The 19,827-nt window shown below is 59.7% G+C and overlaps 1 protein-coding gene across 3 annotated transcripts in view; it reads right to left on the bottom strand.

Annotated features, from left to right (window-relative positions):
• The window catches only part of GNAO1 (G protein subunit alpha o1), a 172,465-nt gene that overhangs the window by 13,256 nt on the left and 139,382 nt on the right, over positions 1 to 19,827 (bottom strand). For 2 of the 3 annotated variants that reach the window (XM_043599231.1, XM_043599229.1), the window contains exons 4-6: positions 12,470 to 12,630; positions 7,042 to 7,170; positions 5,701 to 5,830 (exon numbers count right to left, since the gene is read on the bottom strand). In XM_043599231.1, the coding sequence (XP_043455166.1) occupies positions 5,701 to 5,830; positions 7,042 to 7,170; positions 12,470 to 12,630 (420 nt within the window). Of the gene's footprint in view, positions 1 to 1,548; positions 1,703 to 5,700; positions 5,831 to 7,041; positions 7,171 to 12,469; positions 12,631 to 19,827 lie in introns of all 3 variants that reach the window. The other variant, XM_043599230.1, reaches the window with a different exon arrangement.

Genomic DNA, 19,827 nt, shown 5'->3' with positions numbered 1-19,827 from the left:
ACAGGACTCCCCGCTTTGCACTGAGGCCCCCACAGGCTGCAGGAGTCTGGGCCCAGGCAGAGTAGGGCTGCCACGGCTGACTAAGGGCAGCCGGGCAGTGGGGCTGGATCTTGGAGCCACAGTGCTAGGCTAGGGTGGCTGCTGTATGGACGGGAAGCCTGGGAGTGGCAGACCTAGAAGGGGGTCCCAGCCCCTCAGGCACATGAGCACACAGACCTGGCCTTGAGGGTCTACCAGAGCACAGCTCCTTTTGTGATCTGGGCTGGAGGTGAGGGAGAGCGTCCTTGGGACTGACAAATAGGCACTCAGACGTCCTCAGCCCCCAACCAGCCTTGGGGCCGGACCCATCCTGCCTGCTTCCGCTATACCACAGGCCACAGCCCAGGTCACCTAGGGCAGGATCCACAGACCAACTCAGGGCTAAGAGAAGCCTGACTGGTGGGCATGAGGGCCTTGTCCATCTTTGGGTGCATGCCACTGGGGGCCTGGCCTCGAAGAAGGGGGGGATGGTGCTGCTAGCCTGGCTCCATCATGACCCCCACATCTACTCTCAGGGAGGTGGGGGCTTAGCCTGGGGGCTCGCCTGACAGGCCTGCCTTGTTGGGACTCTGCCCTCGCCCTGTGCTTTCCAGGCCCGGGGGTGGTCAGGCTGGGAATGCCCACTTCTCCACCCACTCACCCGTCTGCTCAGGCCCTGGCCATCTGGAAGAGCCAGTGGGCACTTGGGCCGTTCTAGCCGCCTCTGCTGGGGCCCTGGTCAGGCTGCTTTCCCTGGCTGCTCGTACATCCCAGTTAGGTGAACCACAGCAACATTAGCAGAGGTGGCTCTGACGTCCTCAGCCCCTCTGCCAGGAGGCCAGGGTCTCTGCTGCTTGCAGACCTCCGCCATAGCCAACGGATCATTCCCGTCTTCTAACTGCCCCTGTGGGAGGTGCTCTTATGGCGCTCGTTAGTTATCATCACGACTGTGACAGTAATAGCGAATGTTTAGTGAGCACTTACTATGTGCCAGCTGCCATGCTAAGCTCCCCATGCTCATTAGCTCACTTTGTCCGCACGGCAAGTCCTGAGGGAGGGCTGCATAATCACAGCGATTATCCCCGTCTCACAGACGTGCGAGCTCCCAGAAGTTACCTAACCTGCTATGAGTGTTGGAGCCGGGCGTGAGCCTCGGGCTGCCTGACTGGAAGCCCCGGCTTTCAACCCCCTCATCATCCTGCTGTTGTCGCCTCACTGATAACCTGTGTTTACAGGTGACAAAGTTGCGGCTCCAAGAGGCAGCACAGCCAGGACTGCAGCCCTGCTTCCTCCGACCAGGAGGCCCCGGCGGGCTGCCCGGCCCGCCTCACTACGGCACATTCCGGGGGCCTGGAGGCCCGTCTTCTGTTTTGGGCTGGGTTCTTCCTCCCAGGGTCTGGGGCATCCTCAGAGCACGGGAGAGGTGGACTGGACTCGGCGGGGGCGGGAGGCGCCGCCCCCTCCGGCATTAGCGTGGCCAGAAGCCCGCTGTGTTGTCCCTGCTGTCCCTGAGGGGCAGGGGGGCTCTACCTGTGTATTCAGGGAAGCAGATGGTTAGCGGGGACTTCTTGATCTTCTCTTCAAATATGTCCTTCTTGTTAAGAAACAAGATGATGGACGTGTCTGTGAACCATTTGTTGTTACAGATGCTGTCGAAAAGCTTCAGGGACTCGTGCATGCGGTTCTGCAACAGAGCGGAGAGGCAAGTGAGGGCTGGCGGTGCCCGGGGCCCTGACTCACCACGGCCACCGACACAGCGGAACAAGCAAAGGAAAGGCCCACCAGCGTGGCTGAACGTACCACCGAGGGACAGAGACAGGGGGACCCACAGGACAAATGGGACACGGTCCCTACTTCATTCCACACGCAGACAGGCTGGGGCAGAGCAGGGCGGGCAGGATGGAGAATGCTGCCCCCCCACCCCCGGAGGAGGTCTGCCCTGGAGGGGGCAGAGAAGGCCCCGCAGGGGCTCCGGCTTGCGGACAGGACATGCACCATGCACGCAGGGACAGCACTGCCATCCAACACGTCTACACGGAACCAGGGGCCATGCAGACTTCTCTACTGGGATCCCATTCGGTTTCACCCGCGGGGGTGGGAGGGTGCACGCATTCCATTGGGAAACATTAACCGAGGACTGAGAGATCCTCGAATTAATCCAGAGTTGGAAGCAGCCACCAGGGGGACAGCGTCTAGGGGGTGATCTTGCTGTGGCCTTGGTGTGGTTGGGGGATCGGGTTGGTTGGCTGGGCCGTGGCTGGGCCAGGGGCGGCTCTGGGGGAGCTCGTTGTTGTGGCTGGTTTCTCAGTAGAGTGGCCAGAAGAACCCCAAGAAGAAACCCAGCAAAACAGATTAAAACAGAAAGGAAGATAAAAACCCAGCGGAACACAGGAGAGAAAGAGAGAAAAATGGAAATATTGCTTCAACCAGTCCCGGGGCCAGGAGGTCAAGGCCAGCCCATCCAGAGGCCCCTATGCAGGCCAGCCTAGGCCACGGTGCCCGCCACAGTGCCCAGGGACTGGAGATGGAAGGCGAGGGTGGGCAGGGAGGGCATTCACAGCAAAGTCACCCAGCGGCGCCCTGACAACCTGGTGCTTTCAACTCTTAGCTGATGATTTCGCTTGGAGGGAGGCGCTTCATACCTGCCCAGCTTGGAGGGTCTCTCAGAATCTGCTCATGGTTTTGGCCTTGGTTTGGCAAGTTAAGGCCCTGCAGGCAGTGGTGACGGTGGTGACAGTGAAGAAATGGCGGCAGGCTGAGGCCCAAGGCCGCTGGAGCCACAGGGCTGAGGTAGGAGGCCAGGATATAACCCTCGGGGTGCTGGGGTTAGTGGACAGGGAGGCCCGCTGGCAGGTGGGCAGTCTCCAGTCCCCCGGCTCCTGGCCAGCCTCTAGGAGCCACCTTCAGACACCTGTCCTGACAGTCCCAACTTCTGCCCCAGGCCGGGCGGGGGGGGGTGGTGGGCAGGGACGCGCAGGCTGACCCCAGAGGAAGGCTGAGGACCAAGGACTGGCCAGCAGGGCCTAGCTTTTGCCTCCCGGGGGCCGAGCGTCCGTGTCCTCCAGCTTGTCCTTCGGCCACACGCTTGGCCAGAGTCCCGACAACGGTCATCTACTGTGCGCAGAGTCCTGAGTGCGGGCATCTTTCTGGCTCCGCGTGTGGCGGGTGTCACGGCTGCCCGCCAGGCCGCTCTGCCACCACGGCCACTTTACGAAGGAGGAAGTGGAGAGGCAGCCCACACTCGCCCAGTGGCAGAGGCGGGGCCAGGCCCCGGGCCACGCCCGTCTGGCTCCTCTGCTGTCCGATGCTGCGGAGTCCCAGACGCACAGACGAGTCCCGGATGCACAGACGTTTGTTTAGCTCTAGAGCAACGGTAGGTATCGTTCTTGCTGCCCCCGCGGCAACGAGCCGCCTGGTGAGCTGTTGTCATGTTGAGAAGCCCGTTCCTGCAGGGGCTGCTGCTCTGCCCAGGAGGTAGAGGCAGCCTGCTTTGGGGAGGAAAGGGCCCCAGCGAAGGCCCGTTTCTGGCCTTGGTTTCCCCACGGTCCTGGGCCTCGGCGCTTATGAAGAAGGGCAGGGGAAATGGGGCAGGAGGAGAGAGGAGGGAGGGTGGGAGAGGGACAGTAAAGGCAAGAAGGGAAGGAAGGCGCAGGCGCCTATGGGGAGAGCTCCCCAGGGGGTGCGCTCCACTCGGTAGCAGGGCCGGACCAGGTGGGCAGACGGGGAGGGTACCGAGCACAGTGCCCACGGCTGCCCGGCCCCTCGTTCACTGGCAGCCCCGGGGGGCCAAGGAGCTTGGGGCCCTGTAGCTGTCGGACCCTTTGCTTCTGCCTCACGCTCCAGAGGCGAATGAGAGTCTGGCCCTGAGGCTGTCGAGCCCAGGACTCGGGTGTAAGCTGCGGGCAGCCCTGAGAGGGCAGGCCGCAGGAGAGAGGGGCCCCTGTGCACCAGCCACCCCCCCCCCCCCCCCAGCTCTCTGCTTTCTTTGAAACCCGTGGCTGGGTTAGCATCAGGTTCACTGTGCAGCCCTGCTTCTTACTCCCCGGTATTGGAGGGAGGAAGGACAAGGCGAGTGGAGCCCCAACCACGTGGGTGGCCTGGCAGTTCCAAAAGCACAGAGTTGGCCGGCGGAACAGCAAGAGATGTGCTGGGACCGTCCCCTGCGCAGGGACTCACTGTGAGGCCGGCCACGAACCAACCCCAGGCTGTGGGGTGGCCAGCGAGTCCGGGTCCAAGCACAGCCCAGGGTGTGCGTCCACCCCACCCCCAGCTCCAGTGATCTGAGGGGCCACAGCCCGCCGAAGCCCCTGAGAACGACAGCGTTACCAGAAAAAGCTCACAGCCGAGGCCCCAGGAGCCTTGCCCCTGGACGAGCCAGGGCTTCGGGGGCTTTGCCGAAACCCAACTCAGGGGCACAGCTGGCCCTGAGCAAGGAAGGACGAGGTGGACACACAGGCACGCGGATCACCCACCCGCCCTGCCGACGGCTCCAGCCCCAGTCTGCCGAAAGCCTCACTGCTGTGCCCGTCCCTCCCCACTGCCCACAGCCCACCGGATCTGCGTCGCCGCGCTGTGTGGGGTCAGCAGGCCAGGACTGAGGAGGAAACAGACCCAGAGAGGAGACAAACTCGCTCAAGGCCCTACCATGATGACAAACGGCCTCAAACTCTCAGCGCCGACTTTGAGAGGCTCGGGGCTCCGGGTCTGTGCGTGCCGCCCACAGCAGGAGCTGGCTCATGCCGAGGGAGCGACCCCACAGCCAGGACCCCGTGACCCCCGCGAGGTGCTGCGGGCTGGTGTCCGAGGGCCCTGCGGGTGCATCACGACAACACCCGGCTTCCCTTGCGGGCTCTGCAGACGGGCCCGCTGCTTGGTGGACAGTCCCAGGGACAATACAACCACCAAGCTCAGTGCTGCTGTGCCAGAAATGGTTCCAAGTATTTCACGCACGCTCTCATTCTCTCGCCAATGGCCCCCAACGTAGGTACTGTTGTTAACCCACTTTGACAGATAATAGTAACCGAGGTGGGGCGGGGGGCGGGGGTGCAGCCTGAATTGGGCAGCGAACCAGGAGCAGCCCCAGATCAGGCAGCACCCGTCTCCATCTCCAGGTGAGGGCCTCCTTTTGAAGCCAGCCTGGTGTCCTCCAAGGCCCCAGACTGAGGGTGACGCACGGGTGACACAGGCGGGGACCGGGGCTGGCGTCCTCCAGCGGAGGGGCGCTGACCACCGTGCTGCATGCCCTGCCCTCCCCCTGCCAGCCCCGCACCTCTCTTGGCAGCGGCCTGGCCAGCGCGTGGGGCAGGCTGTCGGGGCAAAGAGCAGCTATTTCTGTCTTACGTACGCTCTTGCTCAACTGCAACCTTGATTTCTTTTAGGATTTGCTTAATTTTGTTCTGACCTGACGGCCTCTGTGACTCTGCCGTGTTCACTGAAGAGGCACTAAGTGCCTGAGTCCCAGAGGATGCAGAGATGTTGGTCATCAGTCTGCACGCGGCCCCTGAGCTGGGGCGGGCTGCGGCCGCCCCTCCTGCGCTGGTGTCATGGGGCGTCTGCCCCGGCCGCACAGTCGGGAGAGGGAGCGGCTGGCCCTGCCCCAGTGCCCCTGGGGCTCACCCTGCGGCAGAGTGCGACTGGGCCCCTCGGTGCCTCCACAGGCCGGGCGGGCCCGGGGCCACTCACCGTGGTCTCGTCTTCATGGAGCACCTGGTCATAGCCGCTGAGCGCGACACAGAAGATAATGGCTGTGACGTCCTCGAAGCAGTGGATCCACTTCTTGCGTTCAGATCGCTGGCCCCCGACGTCGAACAGCCTGGTGGGGAGACAGGGAAGCTGTCTGGAAGTGGTGGGCGGTGGGGCCCAGGCAGGTGTGGGGAGGCCTGGTCAAGCCCCGAGCCTGCCGAGAAACCCCACTTCAGGTGCTGACAGGCAGACCGTGGCCGTCGGTCCCGTGCCTGGGCTGTGCTCACATGCTGGGACTCGAGCGTCTGCCCTCGCACCTCGAGAGCCGTACTGAGGGCTACGCCTCAGCCACCCCAGTAAAGGTCTCTGCGGGGCCCTCCTCTCAGGGCAACACGCACATCCTGTTCCTGGCCTTCCGAGTGTGTCTGCTCACGTCTGTGGTCTGGGCACACTCCAAACCAGCCTGAGGGGAGTCGGGCAGGTGGGGACTGTCACCTGTTTTGTGGAGGGAAAGGAAGGCCACAAGGGGTTAAGTGCCCGCGGCCCCGGCGAGAGCCGGCACGGTAGGGCCGGGGTCTGACCTGGATGTGTCCACGGACACAGCTTCATCTCTGCTCTGTGCCACCCCTCCCTGGCAGATGGCTGCCTGCCGCTCCCCCTCCTGGCTTCTCCCTCTGCTCCACCGACACCCAGAAACCACATCTGGAAAGTGGTGGGGGCAAGACAGGGACTTCCACGCCTCAGTGCATGGAGGTGACCCCAGGTGGGGACACGACTCTCCGGGAGGGCCCAAGAAGTCCAGCCGCATGCCTCAGGCCTCTGTTCTGAGGTGCTCTGGGCTTCTGGACTTGAGTTGTGTTTTGTGCTTGGGGACAGCCTTGCTCTCAGGCCTCGGTTTCCCCACATGTACTCGGAGACGGTGGGTCAGCTGATCTATGAGCGCCTTCTAGCTCTGAGGTAATCTGGGTCATCGGGTCTCACAGATTTTCTTACACTTACCCGTCATTCCCTCCCCCTCCTCACGGGTAGGTCTTTGAGGGGCTACCCCCTCCTCAGAAGTCACCCAGGCACAAGACTACCGCCCTTTGTCTACTCAAATCCTCTGTTCCTTGGAGACTCACTCTAGAACGCTGCCTCTTCCCTGTTCATCCTAGGCCCCGAACTCGGTAGAAAACAGACACACAGACAGGTCCCTTCTCATATCTACTGTCTGTCCCCACTGCAAAGCCCCCCAAGGCGGGGCAAACACTGGGTGTTCCAGACAAGACAAGGCAGAGAGGCTGGTGGCTCCCATCTGTCCCGGTGTCCTCACCAGGGTTCGGGAGGCTCCCCGGGTCTCACCTGAAGTGGAGGTTCTTGAATGTGAAGTGGGTTTCCACGATGCCAGTGGTTTTGACCCTGGTTCGGAGGATATCCTGCTCGGTGGGCTGGTAGTCGGCGGCCCCGATCCGATCCAGGCTGTCCAGGTAGCTGGGGATGGCAACACACAGGGGCCCTGGAACAAGCCAGCCCGGCCCTGGCCAGCGCCCCCTGGGGGCCAACCATGGAAGGGATGGCGCCCCCCCCCCCCCCCCCATCCAGGGGCCTGTGTTGGGGGCAGAGAGTGGGAGGTGCCCACGGAGGAGGAGAAGCTTACTTAAGTCCTGGCCTCACATTCTCAAAGAGCCTCTCACTGAGTCAAGGGCTGTGTGTGTAGTTCCAGATGCATTTAGAGAAGCTCAAACATTTTCTTTCTTTTTTTTTTTTTAATGTTTGTTTATTTTTGAGACAGAGAGAGACAGAGCATGAACAGGGGAGGGGCAGAGAGAGAGGGAGACACAGAATCTGAAACAGGCTCCAGGCTCTGAGCTGTCAGCACAGAGCCCGACGCGGGGCTCGAACTCACGGACCGTGAGATCATGACCTGAGCCGAAGTCGGACGCTTAACCGACCAAGCCACCCAGGCGCCCCTAGAGAAGCTCAAATTCTTACATGAGACCGTTTGTAGCGCTGTTTTGTCATGTCTTCCTCTTAAAATAATAGTGTCCAATAGTTATGTTCGACCCTTTACATTGTGATCGCGTTTCATCCTTAGTTTTCCTGAGTTCAATGTACCATTTTATCGATTAGAAAACCAATGGTCAACAAAGCCAAGTACCTTGCCCAGCCGTGCGCCCGGGCTCGAAGGCAGACATCTAGCGCCGGGTCCACCTCTTAACAGTACTCTAGAGTGCTTCCAGAAGGCCCTCTGGGCATCCGCCCACCTTTCCACCCTTGCTCAGAGTCTATGGGGGCATCTGCCGCACCTTCCCATTGGTGCCCTTGGAAGGGAGGCTCAGAGGTCACACAGCTGGGCAGGGGCTGGGCCTTGCGGACCGCGTCTTTGGCATCGGGGCTCTCTTTTCTATCCCCACTCGCCCTGGAGACAGACCAGGCCTTTGCATTTTACCCGCCCAGGTCGAGCACCCAGAAGTGCTTTGGGGGTCTGTATGGGTCAGGCCTGAACCCAAAGTTGGGGTGGGAGCTGGAAAACCAGGAATGAGGGAGGTGAGCCAGGCCTGAAGGCCATTCAGTGACCCACAAGGCTGGCTGGGCCATCCACCCCTTGTGCTGGGGGAGAAGCACACACAGCCCACAGGGGAGGAGCCCCGAGGGTCCAAGCCACAGGACAACGTGGGGTCCCGGGTTGCCAGTGGAAGGGGCTGTGCTTCATTAGCACCAGCCCTGGGACACATGGGGGCCAGCTCCTTGGCTTGAGGACGTTCATGGGGCTGAAGGGTGGGGCGGCTTCACCAATGAGGGTTTCTACTGGTAAACCAATAGTCCAGGCCTGCCTCAAATCCTTGTGAGGATTTTCCCTAAGGAAATAAAACCGAATGCTGGGTTCCTAGGCAGAGGAGGCATAAGCTCAAAGTCACGCTGCAAAAAGGAGACACTGCTAGGCTTTGAGCCCGGGTGTGCCTGACTCCAGATACTGTGCTCTTAAACAGGCCTCCAGGCCTCCTCTCCTCTGTGGACCGAGGGGAGCAGCGGCCGCAGAGCAGACCTGGAGGCTCTGGCTGCCTCATCGTATCCTCGCCGGGCCCATGGGGGCGTCTGGGCTCTGGGCTCAGCCTGGAGGAGCTCGTCCCAGCCCTTCCCAATCCTCCTAACCCCTCTGGGCATGGCCCTCCCCCCACTCCCCTGGCCTCTGCTCAGGAGCCACGCTGGTTTTGAAATGACCCTCGTTCTGTTGTCTCCAGCTGGACACCAGGGCTGCGAGCCTCTAGTCTTGGCCCCCCCGCCCCAGCCGGGAAACCTCCTTTAGACAGAAAATCTGGCCCTCCGTCTCTGTGCTGGCCGAGCCTCGCCCAGGGAGATGGCCGAGGGAGAGGCCTGCTGTATATTCCACCTACCCATCGTCCCGGGTGCTGGGAGGAGACCACAAGCAAGACCAACACAGTCCTGCCTTCCTGGAGCCTACGTGTGTGTGCGTGTGCATGTGAGATAATTAACAGCTAAGTAAGGTACAGAGCATATCAGGAGGAAAGACTCAGTCGGCTGGTAAGGAGGAGGTCTGTGGAGGGCTGCGATCGGACAGAGGGTGGCTGGGGAAGGCAGGATGACACTGGAGTGGAGACTGAGGGAGCCGGCTCGTGCAGAGGCCGTCCTGCGGTGGAGGAGGAGCCTGGGACGCAGACACGGGACAGGGGTGGGGAGGTCGGAGGCACGTGTGGCAGGAGAAGGGCTGTGGGACTGGAGTGGGGTGACGGAGGCAAGGGTGGGGCACGGCTGGTAGGCCCGTGAAGTGACTCTAGGCACCTCGGCTTTCACTGAGTAGGACAGGAAGCCTCTGGAAGGTTCTGATGAAGAGTGTTGGAATAATGGCTCTGGTGCCGTGAGGAGAGCAGATCGGGAGGGAGGAGTAGGGACACCTGTCGGGAGGTTGTTGAAGCCGTGCAGGGGAGAGAGGCCGTGGGAGGTCACACCACAGTGGCAGCTATGCAGGGGCCTGGGGGAGGGTGGGGTGTGGGACGCAGAGCCCATAAAAGCTGCCTCCTCGTGGTGTGACAAAGCTGCACTCGGTGGGAGGAAGAACAGAGGCAGAGCAGGTCTGGGGTGGTTGGGAGCCAGGAGTCAGTGGGCACGTGAGAATTTGAGATGTGCTGAGGTGTCCAAATGGACACCGAGTCGGCTGAACTCGGGAGGGAGGGCTGGGCTGGTGACATAAATGAGATCTGTCCGGGTGTGTGAGGAATTCAGGGCGACGAGGCTGGAGATCACCCAGGCACTCTGCATAGACTGGAAGAGGTTCAAGGACTCCAGTGAGGGCACAGGCGGAGGGCGGGGAGGTGACCGAGAAAGGGTGGCAGGCAAGGAAGCCTGAGGCACCACCCCCTCCCTGGGGGCACCGTGAGGAGTGGGCTCCAGGAGGCAGTCAAGAGCCCGAGCAGTCCTAGCAGGGGTGTGGGAGCACAGCCTGAGGGGTGGGCTCCTGAGAGAGGCAGGAGAAAAAAACAGTCCTAACCAAACCATGGAACTGGCTTGTACAGCCCCTGCTTGGACGGGTGCTCAGATTTCTGGGCTTCTGGGGCCTGTCTCAGGATCGGTCAGAGGGGCGAAGGGAGAGTCTGCTCTGTTCACAGAGGCCTGGGTGCAGAGAGACAGTGAGAGCCTGCACAGGAGCCTGGCCGCACCAGCCCTGGTATCCTCACCTGCAAGTGAGGTGACCGGGCTGGGGACCTAGTGACAGGCTCTGGGCCTTGGGGAGCCACTCACACCATCCCCCTGGAATTGTGCCCTGAGATGGCCCAGTGGGGCTCCCTCTCTCTGTGTCACAACAAAGCCACTGTTAACTGTTTTCATATATGGCACCCAGGATTCAGTCAGAAGAGGAGATCTGGCTGCTAAAACCACAACAGCAAAGCCACACCCTGGACCAGGAAGTGTTTAAGCCCTTCTGAACCTGACTGCTGTGGGCCCCTGCCCTTGCCTGCCCTGGGACCCTGTTCCAGAGACAAACACGCAGAGAGAAGAAGGCTGATTTCCTCAGCTGACTTGGGGAGTTGACAAATACTGACTCAAGTTTCTTATTTAAAGTAATGAAAGTAACCACCAGAAGATCCACAAATAATGCCCTAACTAGCAAAAAACTGGAAGCAGGGAAGAGACATGGAAGACAGGCAGGTTGGAGGGTCAGGTTTTCCTGGACAACACTGGGACAAAGAAATGGAAATAGTTAAAAGTTGGAGGGGGACAGGCTTGGGAGAATTTACTATTAATTTTATATCTCTCTATACTGTTAAACATTTTTTTTTTTTGCAATGAATTCATGTTACAATTCAATGGACAACAACTTAAGTGGAGGGCACAATTGAGGGCATCAAGGGGAGTGGGGGATGGGAAGTCCCTGGACTTGGGCCCAGCAGGGGCAGGGAAGGGGAGAAGGAAGCAGGACTCTCTCCCCACTGGAACGTCTTAGGAGGAAGACCCAGATCTATTGGAGGAGTGACCTGAGTGTGGACACAAACCCCTGGGCTCGCACCCTGGCCCACCAATGTGTCCCTGGGGGCTCACCCGGGCCTGGGGCCTGGGTCCCTACCACCTGGGGCTCACGGGGCCTAGCACTTACCCAGTAGACAGTCTAAGTGTGCAGAAATGGGAGATGCTTTGGCCTTACTCAAGTCCCTAGTTGGGCCAACAGATGAGGCCCAATGTCCATCAGCAGCTGCCATTTTCTGGGCCCCAGCTTCTGCTATGTAGCAGGGTTTCTCAGTCTCAGCACTACTGACATTTGGGGCCAGATAATTCCTTGCTATGGAGGGCTGTCTTGTGCACCATAGGATGTTCAGCGGCATCCCTGGCCTCTGCCCACTAGAGGCCAGGAACACCACCCTAGTCAGAACAATCAAGACTGTCCCCAGACATTGCCAAAGGTCTCCTGGGGGCAGAGTAGTCCTGGAAGAGCAGCAGGGGTGAGGATGGCTGAATCAGATCAGTGTCGGAGTGCACATGGCCCAAGATCGTGGGTTTAAGCCCAGGGTCTCCCACTGACAACCTGGGCACAAGGCTGCAAAAGTGGGTGTCGTCCCAACATCTCCAGGACAGAAGACATGTTCCCAACCAGTGTGGACCATTCCCAGGGGTGTGGAGCCTCCAATCTAGGGAACAAGGGCATGTAACCCCAGGGAAGCCTGAAGTGACAAAGCTGCTGTCACAGGAAGAGACCCCCCACCCCCACCCCACCAACCCTGCAGGCCACTTTCTCAGCCTCTCCTGTCTTCCCCTTCCAGCGCTCTCTGGCTGTCACTGAGCCTCCTCCCTCTCCTTCCCTTTCCTTGTCTCTTCTCTTCTCTAACACACTATCAAAGGATGTCTTCCATTATTTCCTTATTTTTAATTTTAAAGATAGAGGAATGGAAAGTTTGCCTCAAATGAAACAAAATGCCATCACGTAAATTATTTTCTGCCTCCATGGCTCTCGATTTGTACTTATGGGGTCAGGGCTTCTCCAGGGGGGGAAAAATGGTCGTTCTCCTAAAGACCTTCCTTCTGGAGTGCCAAGCCCCGCCCTCTGGGAGCCCCGTGGTTAGCGGTCTCTTGTGTCCTCCACCTCCCTGGCCTCGTCCTCATCCAGGGGGTGGGAGAAGCCCTTTCCCACTCCTTCCTGACGCCTCTCCTGACACCCGAGACAGAACATCTCACGGCACTTCTGACCTCAGCCACGGACCCCCCCTGGCCGCCGTCCCCATCCCCTTCCACGCTCACATCAGCGCCCCGCTGGCGGCCTCCCCGGGCCCGAGACACTCACTATTTGGCGGAATCGTTGAGCTGATACTCCCGAGACCTGTTGAAGCATTCCTGGATTCCTGAGTCACCCCAGAGCCGCATCATGGCCGAGAGCAGTTCTGCGGAGAAGGGCTCGGTGTCTTCCATCCGACTCACCACATCACACACCATCTTGGCGTCGGCCTGTGAGGGGAGATGATGGTGGCTCTGAGGCTTCGGTGGGGTCAGAGCCCTGGCCGGGCACCTGTCGGGGCCCCGGGACAGCGGCTCAGCCCTCAGCCCGCTCAGGAGACGTGAGCCACCAGACAATCTGGACACAGTCCTGTGTCCGAGGCCCCCGGGGGGAAGTGGACTCTCTGGAGAGTCGGAGGCTCTTGGAGAAGTCCCAGCACCTCACCATCCCCAGTACCTCGTGCACACATGTAGCACTTAACAGTTTACAAAGGACGCTACAGGGCACACTCACTCTTTGCTCAGAATTTCACAAGCACCTCATGAAGGAGCGGCGGGCGACCGTGTTAAAGGGCCTGGGTCTTCACCCCTGCCCATGTGCATGCCCTTTGCCTGTGTCTTTGCGGTCCCTGCCCCCTGGAGGTAGAGCGGATTTCCTCTGTGCCTGACTGTGAGTGGCTGTGGAACAGGGTCCAGCCCTTCAGAGGCCGTGCGCGGTCCCACCTGTCCCGCTGGGCCTCCGTCCAGGCTCTCCTGGTCACTCCAGGAAGAGGATCAGGGACGCGCGGAGCACAGCTCAGCCGCCCTGGCGTCTCTGATCCCCAGCGGAACCCCTGCCTCATGAAGGGAAAGAATTGCCATTGTAAGTGACTGAGTTAGGGAAAGTTTGTTAGTACTATTGTGTGGCGATAACTAGTCACGGTGTTGCTATTCCCATTGTATAGGTCAGGAAACTGAGGGCCAGAGAGGGGAAGGCACTCGCCTATGCTCACAAGAGGAAAGTGCCAGAGCTGGGACTCAAGATCAGGAGTGTCCGACCCCAAGGCCAGCCTCCGTGAGGAGACCCACATGTGCCGAGAGCAGCTGCTGACTGACTGTGGCATCTCTCATGGCAATCGGTGCCTGGCGCAGGGGGCACACCAAGGGTGACAGGCATTAACCAGAAAGGCCTGCGACAGAGCCTTGCTCGGATCACTTTCCTGACCCAACAGCGGGAGACAGCCACCGTGTGGCCCCTCTGGGCCCAGAGGGCTCTGAAGAACAACTCTGCCCCGTGGCTGCCGCCTGCCCCGGGTCCCTGGCTCTTCGTAGGTGCTGTAACGGCCTAGCGCTGGGCGGCATTCCAGCGGTGGGGAGAGAGGTGTGGCTGGGAGTGCAGGGCCAGGCCAGGAGTGGGCGTGGCCGCACGCTGGACCCCTCGTGTTCAGAAGCCCACAGTCCCTCGGGGCCCAGGCCAGCTTCCCGGGCAGGTCATGGACCTAGGAAGGCAGGTATGGGAAGCTGAGGCCAGGAGTGGGTGAATGGATGAATGGCGGCTGGCAGGCACAGGCCCTGCTCTGGGCCGGCTGTGTTCTTTCCTTGGGATTTTTCGGTAGGGCGAGCCTCAGGGGCTGCGCCCCCAGACTCAGTGGTGTCACCAAGACCCGTGTCCCACTCCCGGAGAAGCCCCTAAGCATGAGCCTACCAGAAAGAAGCAGGAAGCCATGGTGTTCAGGCCCCCTCATCCTCTCCGCAGCCTGGCCCCTCATACATCCCAGGCCCCAGACGAGACGTAGAGCACTGACAGGGGCAGATCCAGGGAGCTGAGTGGGTGCAGGGCAGAGTGGGCCCCGCTGTATGCGTCAGCACCCCTGGGACCCCTCTTCCAGCTGCCTTTCCCCCAGTTTCAGCGTGCACAGCCTGGAGCCCATGGTAAGGCTGAGCCCTTGCTGGGGGTTGGGAGTGGGGTGCCCCGGGCCTGCCATATCCTTGACCTCCTGGGTTCTCTGGCGTCGGGTTTTCTATTCATGGGCATGGTAATCATCACTAGCCCGTCACTCTGCTCTCAAGTCCTTTCAACACCCAGTCCTCCGACTGAGCTAGAGGAAACACAGACTACTTCATCCGTGGCATGTGGTTCAAGGAGTGAGGGAAACTGCTGGAAATCTGCCGGTGGGCCTTGGGGTGGGAGAGACACAAAGGAAATGAGGTTGGCACCTGGGCACTGTGTGGCTGACAAAAGATTCTGCACAAAAGGTATGCGGGGCCAAAGCCTTCTGTGGAGACTTTCCAGAACTGAGCTATGTAGCGAGGTAGCTATTTATGTGTCAGAGGCCCGTCTACTGCAGAAGGTAGATGGGAAAGTTCCGGTGGCCGTCTACCCTGGGAAGCAAGCTACAGTTGGCCTGTGAGCTAGCAGCCCAGGCCACAGTGCTCCCTAGGGTTCCCGTCCCAAAGACCCCAGGCTTCGGATTCCCGAGTCACCCACGGCGGACACGGAGGGCTGCCCGCCAAGAGGGGGAGGACTGTGTCGGAGAGGCATCTCTGCAGCATCTGAGCCTCCCCTGGGACACGACCTGGAAAGCTGGCCCTGGCGCCTGGGTGATGGGCACCCCGGGCAGGCAGTGACTCAGGCAGGGTGGGTGAGCAGGGGTGCTGCCTCCACCTGGGGCTAAAAAGAGGCCTATGAATCAGGGGCCAACACGCTGATGCTGCTCCCGAGTGCCTGGTGACCTTGGGAAATCTCGGTCTCCCTCAGCTCCCTGTGTGCCGTCTGTCCTATTTGTGGAATGCGGCTGGGGAACCTGGCCAGAGTGCTCCCAGCTTCCTCCGGAGGGCCCCACCTTCGTGGTTTCTGCCCGATCTGTGAGAAGGGAGTCAGGATGGGGTTGGGGGGGGGAGGGGTGGGGGTCGGGCGAGACTCTGCTGGGTGAGAGACACCCTCTGATCTGAGTGCCTGGGAGCTGCACCCCGCGAGGTGTGGTCTATAAACCGCTCTGAACCCTCGGTTGCCCCGCCCGTGTCCTGGAGTCTGGCAGCATAGGGCACAGCTCGGGGAAGGCTGGGACAGGTGGCATGCTGGGGGTTCTCCAGGGGATAGCCCAGGGTCTGGAGCCATCGTCCCCGTTCCATCTCCTCCCCGAGGTGTGGTGGTCGGGGGGGGGGGGCGCTGTGCTGGCAGCACCCTCGACCTGCCCTTGCTGTTTCTCCCCCCAGCTCAGCGTCTGGCCCCACCACTGGCGCAGCTCCTCAGACTCAGCCTAGGTGTCACCCTTGGTTCCGCTGCTGCCCTTCCATGTCCCGTGTCCCGCCGGCTTTTCCGGCAGAGCTGTTTTCAGCCAGACCACTTCTCCCCGTCTCCTCATGCACCCGTACCTCCCTGGGTCCCAGCAAGCACCGTCTTGCTCCTCCCAGCTGCCCTCAGTCCCCTCCCAAGCACTCCCTGCCTCCCTCTCCTCTCTCTGGTCTGTTCCTCACACGGCAGCCAGCAGGAGGCTGTTAGTTTCCTCCTGACATAAAGTCTCCCCTTAGAAAAAGAACCAAACACACTGACATTCAAGTAAAAGTCTGCATTTCCTAACTTCGCTGGCAGCTCGGTGTGACCCAGTGACAAGTTCTACCCAATGAGACATAAACCAAAGGTGAGTGCCCTATTTATGTATGTGTGTACGTACGTATGTATGTATTTATTATTTTAGAGAGAGAAAGCAAGCGAACAGGGATGAGGGACAGAGGGTGAGACAGACAGAATCCCAAATAGGCTCCATGCTCAGCAGAGAGCCTGACATGAGGCTTGATCCCAGGACCCAATCAAGAGTCGGTTGCTCAGCCGACTGAGCCACTGGGGCACCCCCAAGGATGTCCTTTTTAAAGGGAAGTTGTACCCTTTTCTCTCACTTCCTCCTTCCTGAAGCTGGAACTTAGATGTGATGGCTGGAGCTCTAGCAGCCAACTTGGATCGTGAAGACAAAGTCTATACCCTAGGGATAGTAGAACAGCAATATGAAAACAGCCTAGGTCCTTGATAACTCTGTAGGCACCCCATGCCTTCTGGATTTTCTTTTTTAATTTAAAATTAATTTATTACTGAGGCGCCTGGGTGGCTCGGTCAGTTAAGCATCCGACTTCAGCTCAGGTCATGATCTCACGGTTCGTTGGGTTGGACCCTCCGCGTTGGGCTCTGTGCTGACAGCTCAGAGCCTGGAGTCTACTTCAGATTCTGTGTCTCCCTCTCTCTCTCCCCCTCCCCTGCTCGCTCTCTCTCTCTCTCTCTCAAAGATAAATAAACATTAAAAAGTATATTAAAAAAAAATAAATTTATTATTGAAGTCATTATTTTCCAGGGCTCAGATATTCACAATCAAACCTAATCCGAATGAGTACAATAACTCTCCCTGTTGAGACTCTTTCAGTGGGCTCTCGTCAGGCCTAAATTCCAAACTCATTACCTTGGCTTCCAAGCCCCCACCCACCCCTGCGTTCCAATCTCCTCCCACCTTTCATGGGACTCTCTCATGGGGCTCCAAACACACAGCCCTTCTTTCCGCTGCCCAGGTAAACGAGGGTCATCCCACCTCACGGACCTGTGCCTGGGCTCCTCCCATCTCAAAGGTCACTTCCTCAGGAAAGCCCTCCTCGATGCCCCCAGGCGGAGTCTATTCCCACAGCGCACCGACCACACATGTCACAGCTGGTGTCACAGGTGCCTGTTCCTCAGGGCAGGGGGTTTCCTGATTTTTCACAGTACCCCAGGTCTCACACCGTACTTTGTACAGAGCTGGCGCTCAGCAACATTTGTGGAACGAACGGGCCCTTGGCATTTTATCGGGCACAGCCCCAATTTCTCACTCCCTCCTCTCTAAGTTCCCCGACTCTTCTCATCTGGTTGATTCCACCAATATTTATAGCTAATTTAATCATCACAGTAACTGCAGGTCGCCACCCCATTTAACAGGTGGAGAGACGGAGGTTCTGAGGTGAGGGAATGGGCCCGAGCCCATGCAGCGAGTAAGTAGGACAGCTTGGAGCCAAGGTCAACCTTCTCTACTGGCTTCTAGTCAACAGCCTCTTTACCTGAGGCCCGAGCCGAGGACTCACTCGTCCCAGCCCAGCCCCCTGAACAGAAGGGAAGGAGATGGGTAAGAAGGAAGGGTATGAAGGAAGGGTCAGGCTTGGAAGGGGAGGAGGGACCTTGCCAATTTGCTCTGGGGCACTGTGGAGGGTGCGAGGCTGGGCCTAGCCCTGTGGGTGCCAAGCTTAACAGCAATTAAGCTGTTAAGGCCCTTGTGCCTTTGTCTGCCTGTCTTCCGGGGCCCAGGGGATGGTGCTCACACTGGGCCCGACCTTCCCATCCAGGTCTCCTCCTGGGCCAGTAGCGGGAATGTTTTCCAGCACCTCTGCCTCTGCTACAGTCCCCATGGTGCTGTCACCTCTTGCCACAGAATGCCCGGCTGTCTAGGCAATAGGAAGTATGACAAACCACACAGGGGTCCTCAAGACAGACTCATCGGGTGGGACCTACAGAGTTGTACTCAGTGGAGAATGCCGAGGCTAACTTCTGTGGAAAGCACGCGCTGTGCTCTCGCCAGGCAGTGCGAGAGATGGCGGTGGCCAGCCTGGAGGTGGCAGCTCCCTGCCCCCTCCCTCGATCCCATTCTGCCGGACAGCTGCCCTCTCTACTGAGATGCCTTCCACCCCTCGTTTTCTGGTCCTAGAGCCCCAGCCTCCCTGAAGGAGAGACCGTCCCCTGACTCAGCCTGAGCAATTCGGGTGGAGCTGACTCTGTCCCCTGCTTCCAGCAGTGCACACATGGTCGGGGCCCGGCCAGTCATCCCGCTGGTCTCAGTGAATAGTTTGGGGTAGACAACGCATCCATATTTGTTCAATTAGACGACAATCAGTCTCACTGGCCCAACCAGCCCCAGGAGATTTGTAGGAACTTTTAGGAAAGAGACACCTGACTGTGGAGCCATCACTGAGGAAAGCAGAGCTGAGAGAGGGAGACACCCCGAGACCCGATAACCTGTCGGCACCTGGATCCAGCTGTGCCTGCAGTCACGTATACCTCTGGCTTTGCAGTCACTTGAGTCAATCCCTTGATGTTTTTTTTCTTTTTTTTCCAAATCCTGTCGAGGATGTATTTTCTTTGTCTGTTTTACTTATGCATTTGTACCCCCAAATAGTCCTGACGATTCCACCTCCTGGTCTGTTGAGACCGTCAGGCCTACCTCCCATTACTGGGACCCACGCAGCTCCTCTGACCCCCCCGCCTCTTAGGGCGGGGACCCCGCTCTGGGTGCAGTGCCTGCACACTGTCCTCGGTTTCCTGTGTGTGTGGCTGTAGGCGTGTGGTGGGCACCGGCCGCATGTTGGACACTAGAGGCAGGTTGGCGGAATTGTGGGAACAGCTCTGCAGGGAGTTTAATTAGGCTGCTCACGGACCTGTGCGTCTGACAGCGCCCTGCACAGCTGAGTGCGAGGCAAGACATCCTGCACCGTGTGGCTCTGTCACACACCAGCCCGCCTGGCCCCCAACCACTAAATGCCTGTAGTGCCCCAACTGTCACCGCTAACAGAAACGCCTCGCATACATCCAAGAGGCATCGTGGCACCGCTTCCCTCAGGGTCACAGCGAGGGAGCCATGTGCCAGGCCGGGGCCAGGGAAGCAGGCCCCTGCCGCAGGGGTGAGGGAGCGGCCCCTCTCGCCACCGCCGCCCCCACTGGCCCAGGGCCCCGCTGCAGAGAGGGAGGGAGGGCTCCCCCCTGTGTGTGAGAGAGAGGCCACGACCGCCCAGTCGCCTCAGGTGCACGGGCCTGGGTGGGGTGGGCTGACAGTTGCTGAGTGTCCAGAACGCCCCCCCGCCCCCCCCCCCCCGCCCACCACTCTCCGCCAGCTGGGACTCCCTGGCTTAGTGCCCAGCTCTCATGCCACCCACCCCTCTGGGGGTCCCCTCTGGCCCCTCCCTCCCCAGGCTCCCGGCCCTGCTCCAGGCAGCCTTCTGGGGGCCTCGGCCACAGGCTTGAGAGCCCGTCTGGGCTTTAATCTTTCTGAGGCTCAAAGCCCTCACCTGAGAAATGGGCATCACAGAACCATCGTATTCTTCACAGGGCTTTCATGTGACCAAATGGAAGGCACGAGCACAGAGATGAAACTGAGGGGTGCCGCTGCCCTACCCACCCCCAAGCTGCTGGGGGGGCCACAGAGAGACAAGGAGGCCAGCCTGCCTGCTCTTGTAATGCCCACGTGTGTGTGTGTGCGTGCGTGTCGTGTGTAACGGGGTCGAACATTCTGAGGCACGGCCAGATAGTGTGCTCAGCATGTGAATGTGGGTAAGGCACCATTCTGGGCACCTCAGGGTCAGGAGGCTCTGGAGAGGCTGTGCAGAAGATACCCGCGAGACTTTTTTTTTTACCACATCAATGCTTTTTTTTGTTTGTTTTTAAGAGAG

Source organism: Prionailurus bengalensis, chromosome E2 (assembly GCF_016509475.1).
Source record: "Prionailurus bengalensis isolate Pbe53 chromosome E2, Fcat_Pben_1.1_paternal_pri, whole genome shotgun sequence".
Classification (NCBI taxonomy): Eukaryota; Metazoa; Chordata; class Mammalia; order Carnivora; family Felidae; genus Prionailurus; species Prionailurus bengalensis.
Note: the sequence above shows the minus strand (reverse complement) of the source record. Positions and strands in the feature narration are given on the sequence as shown.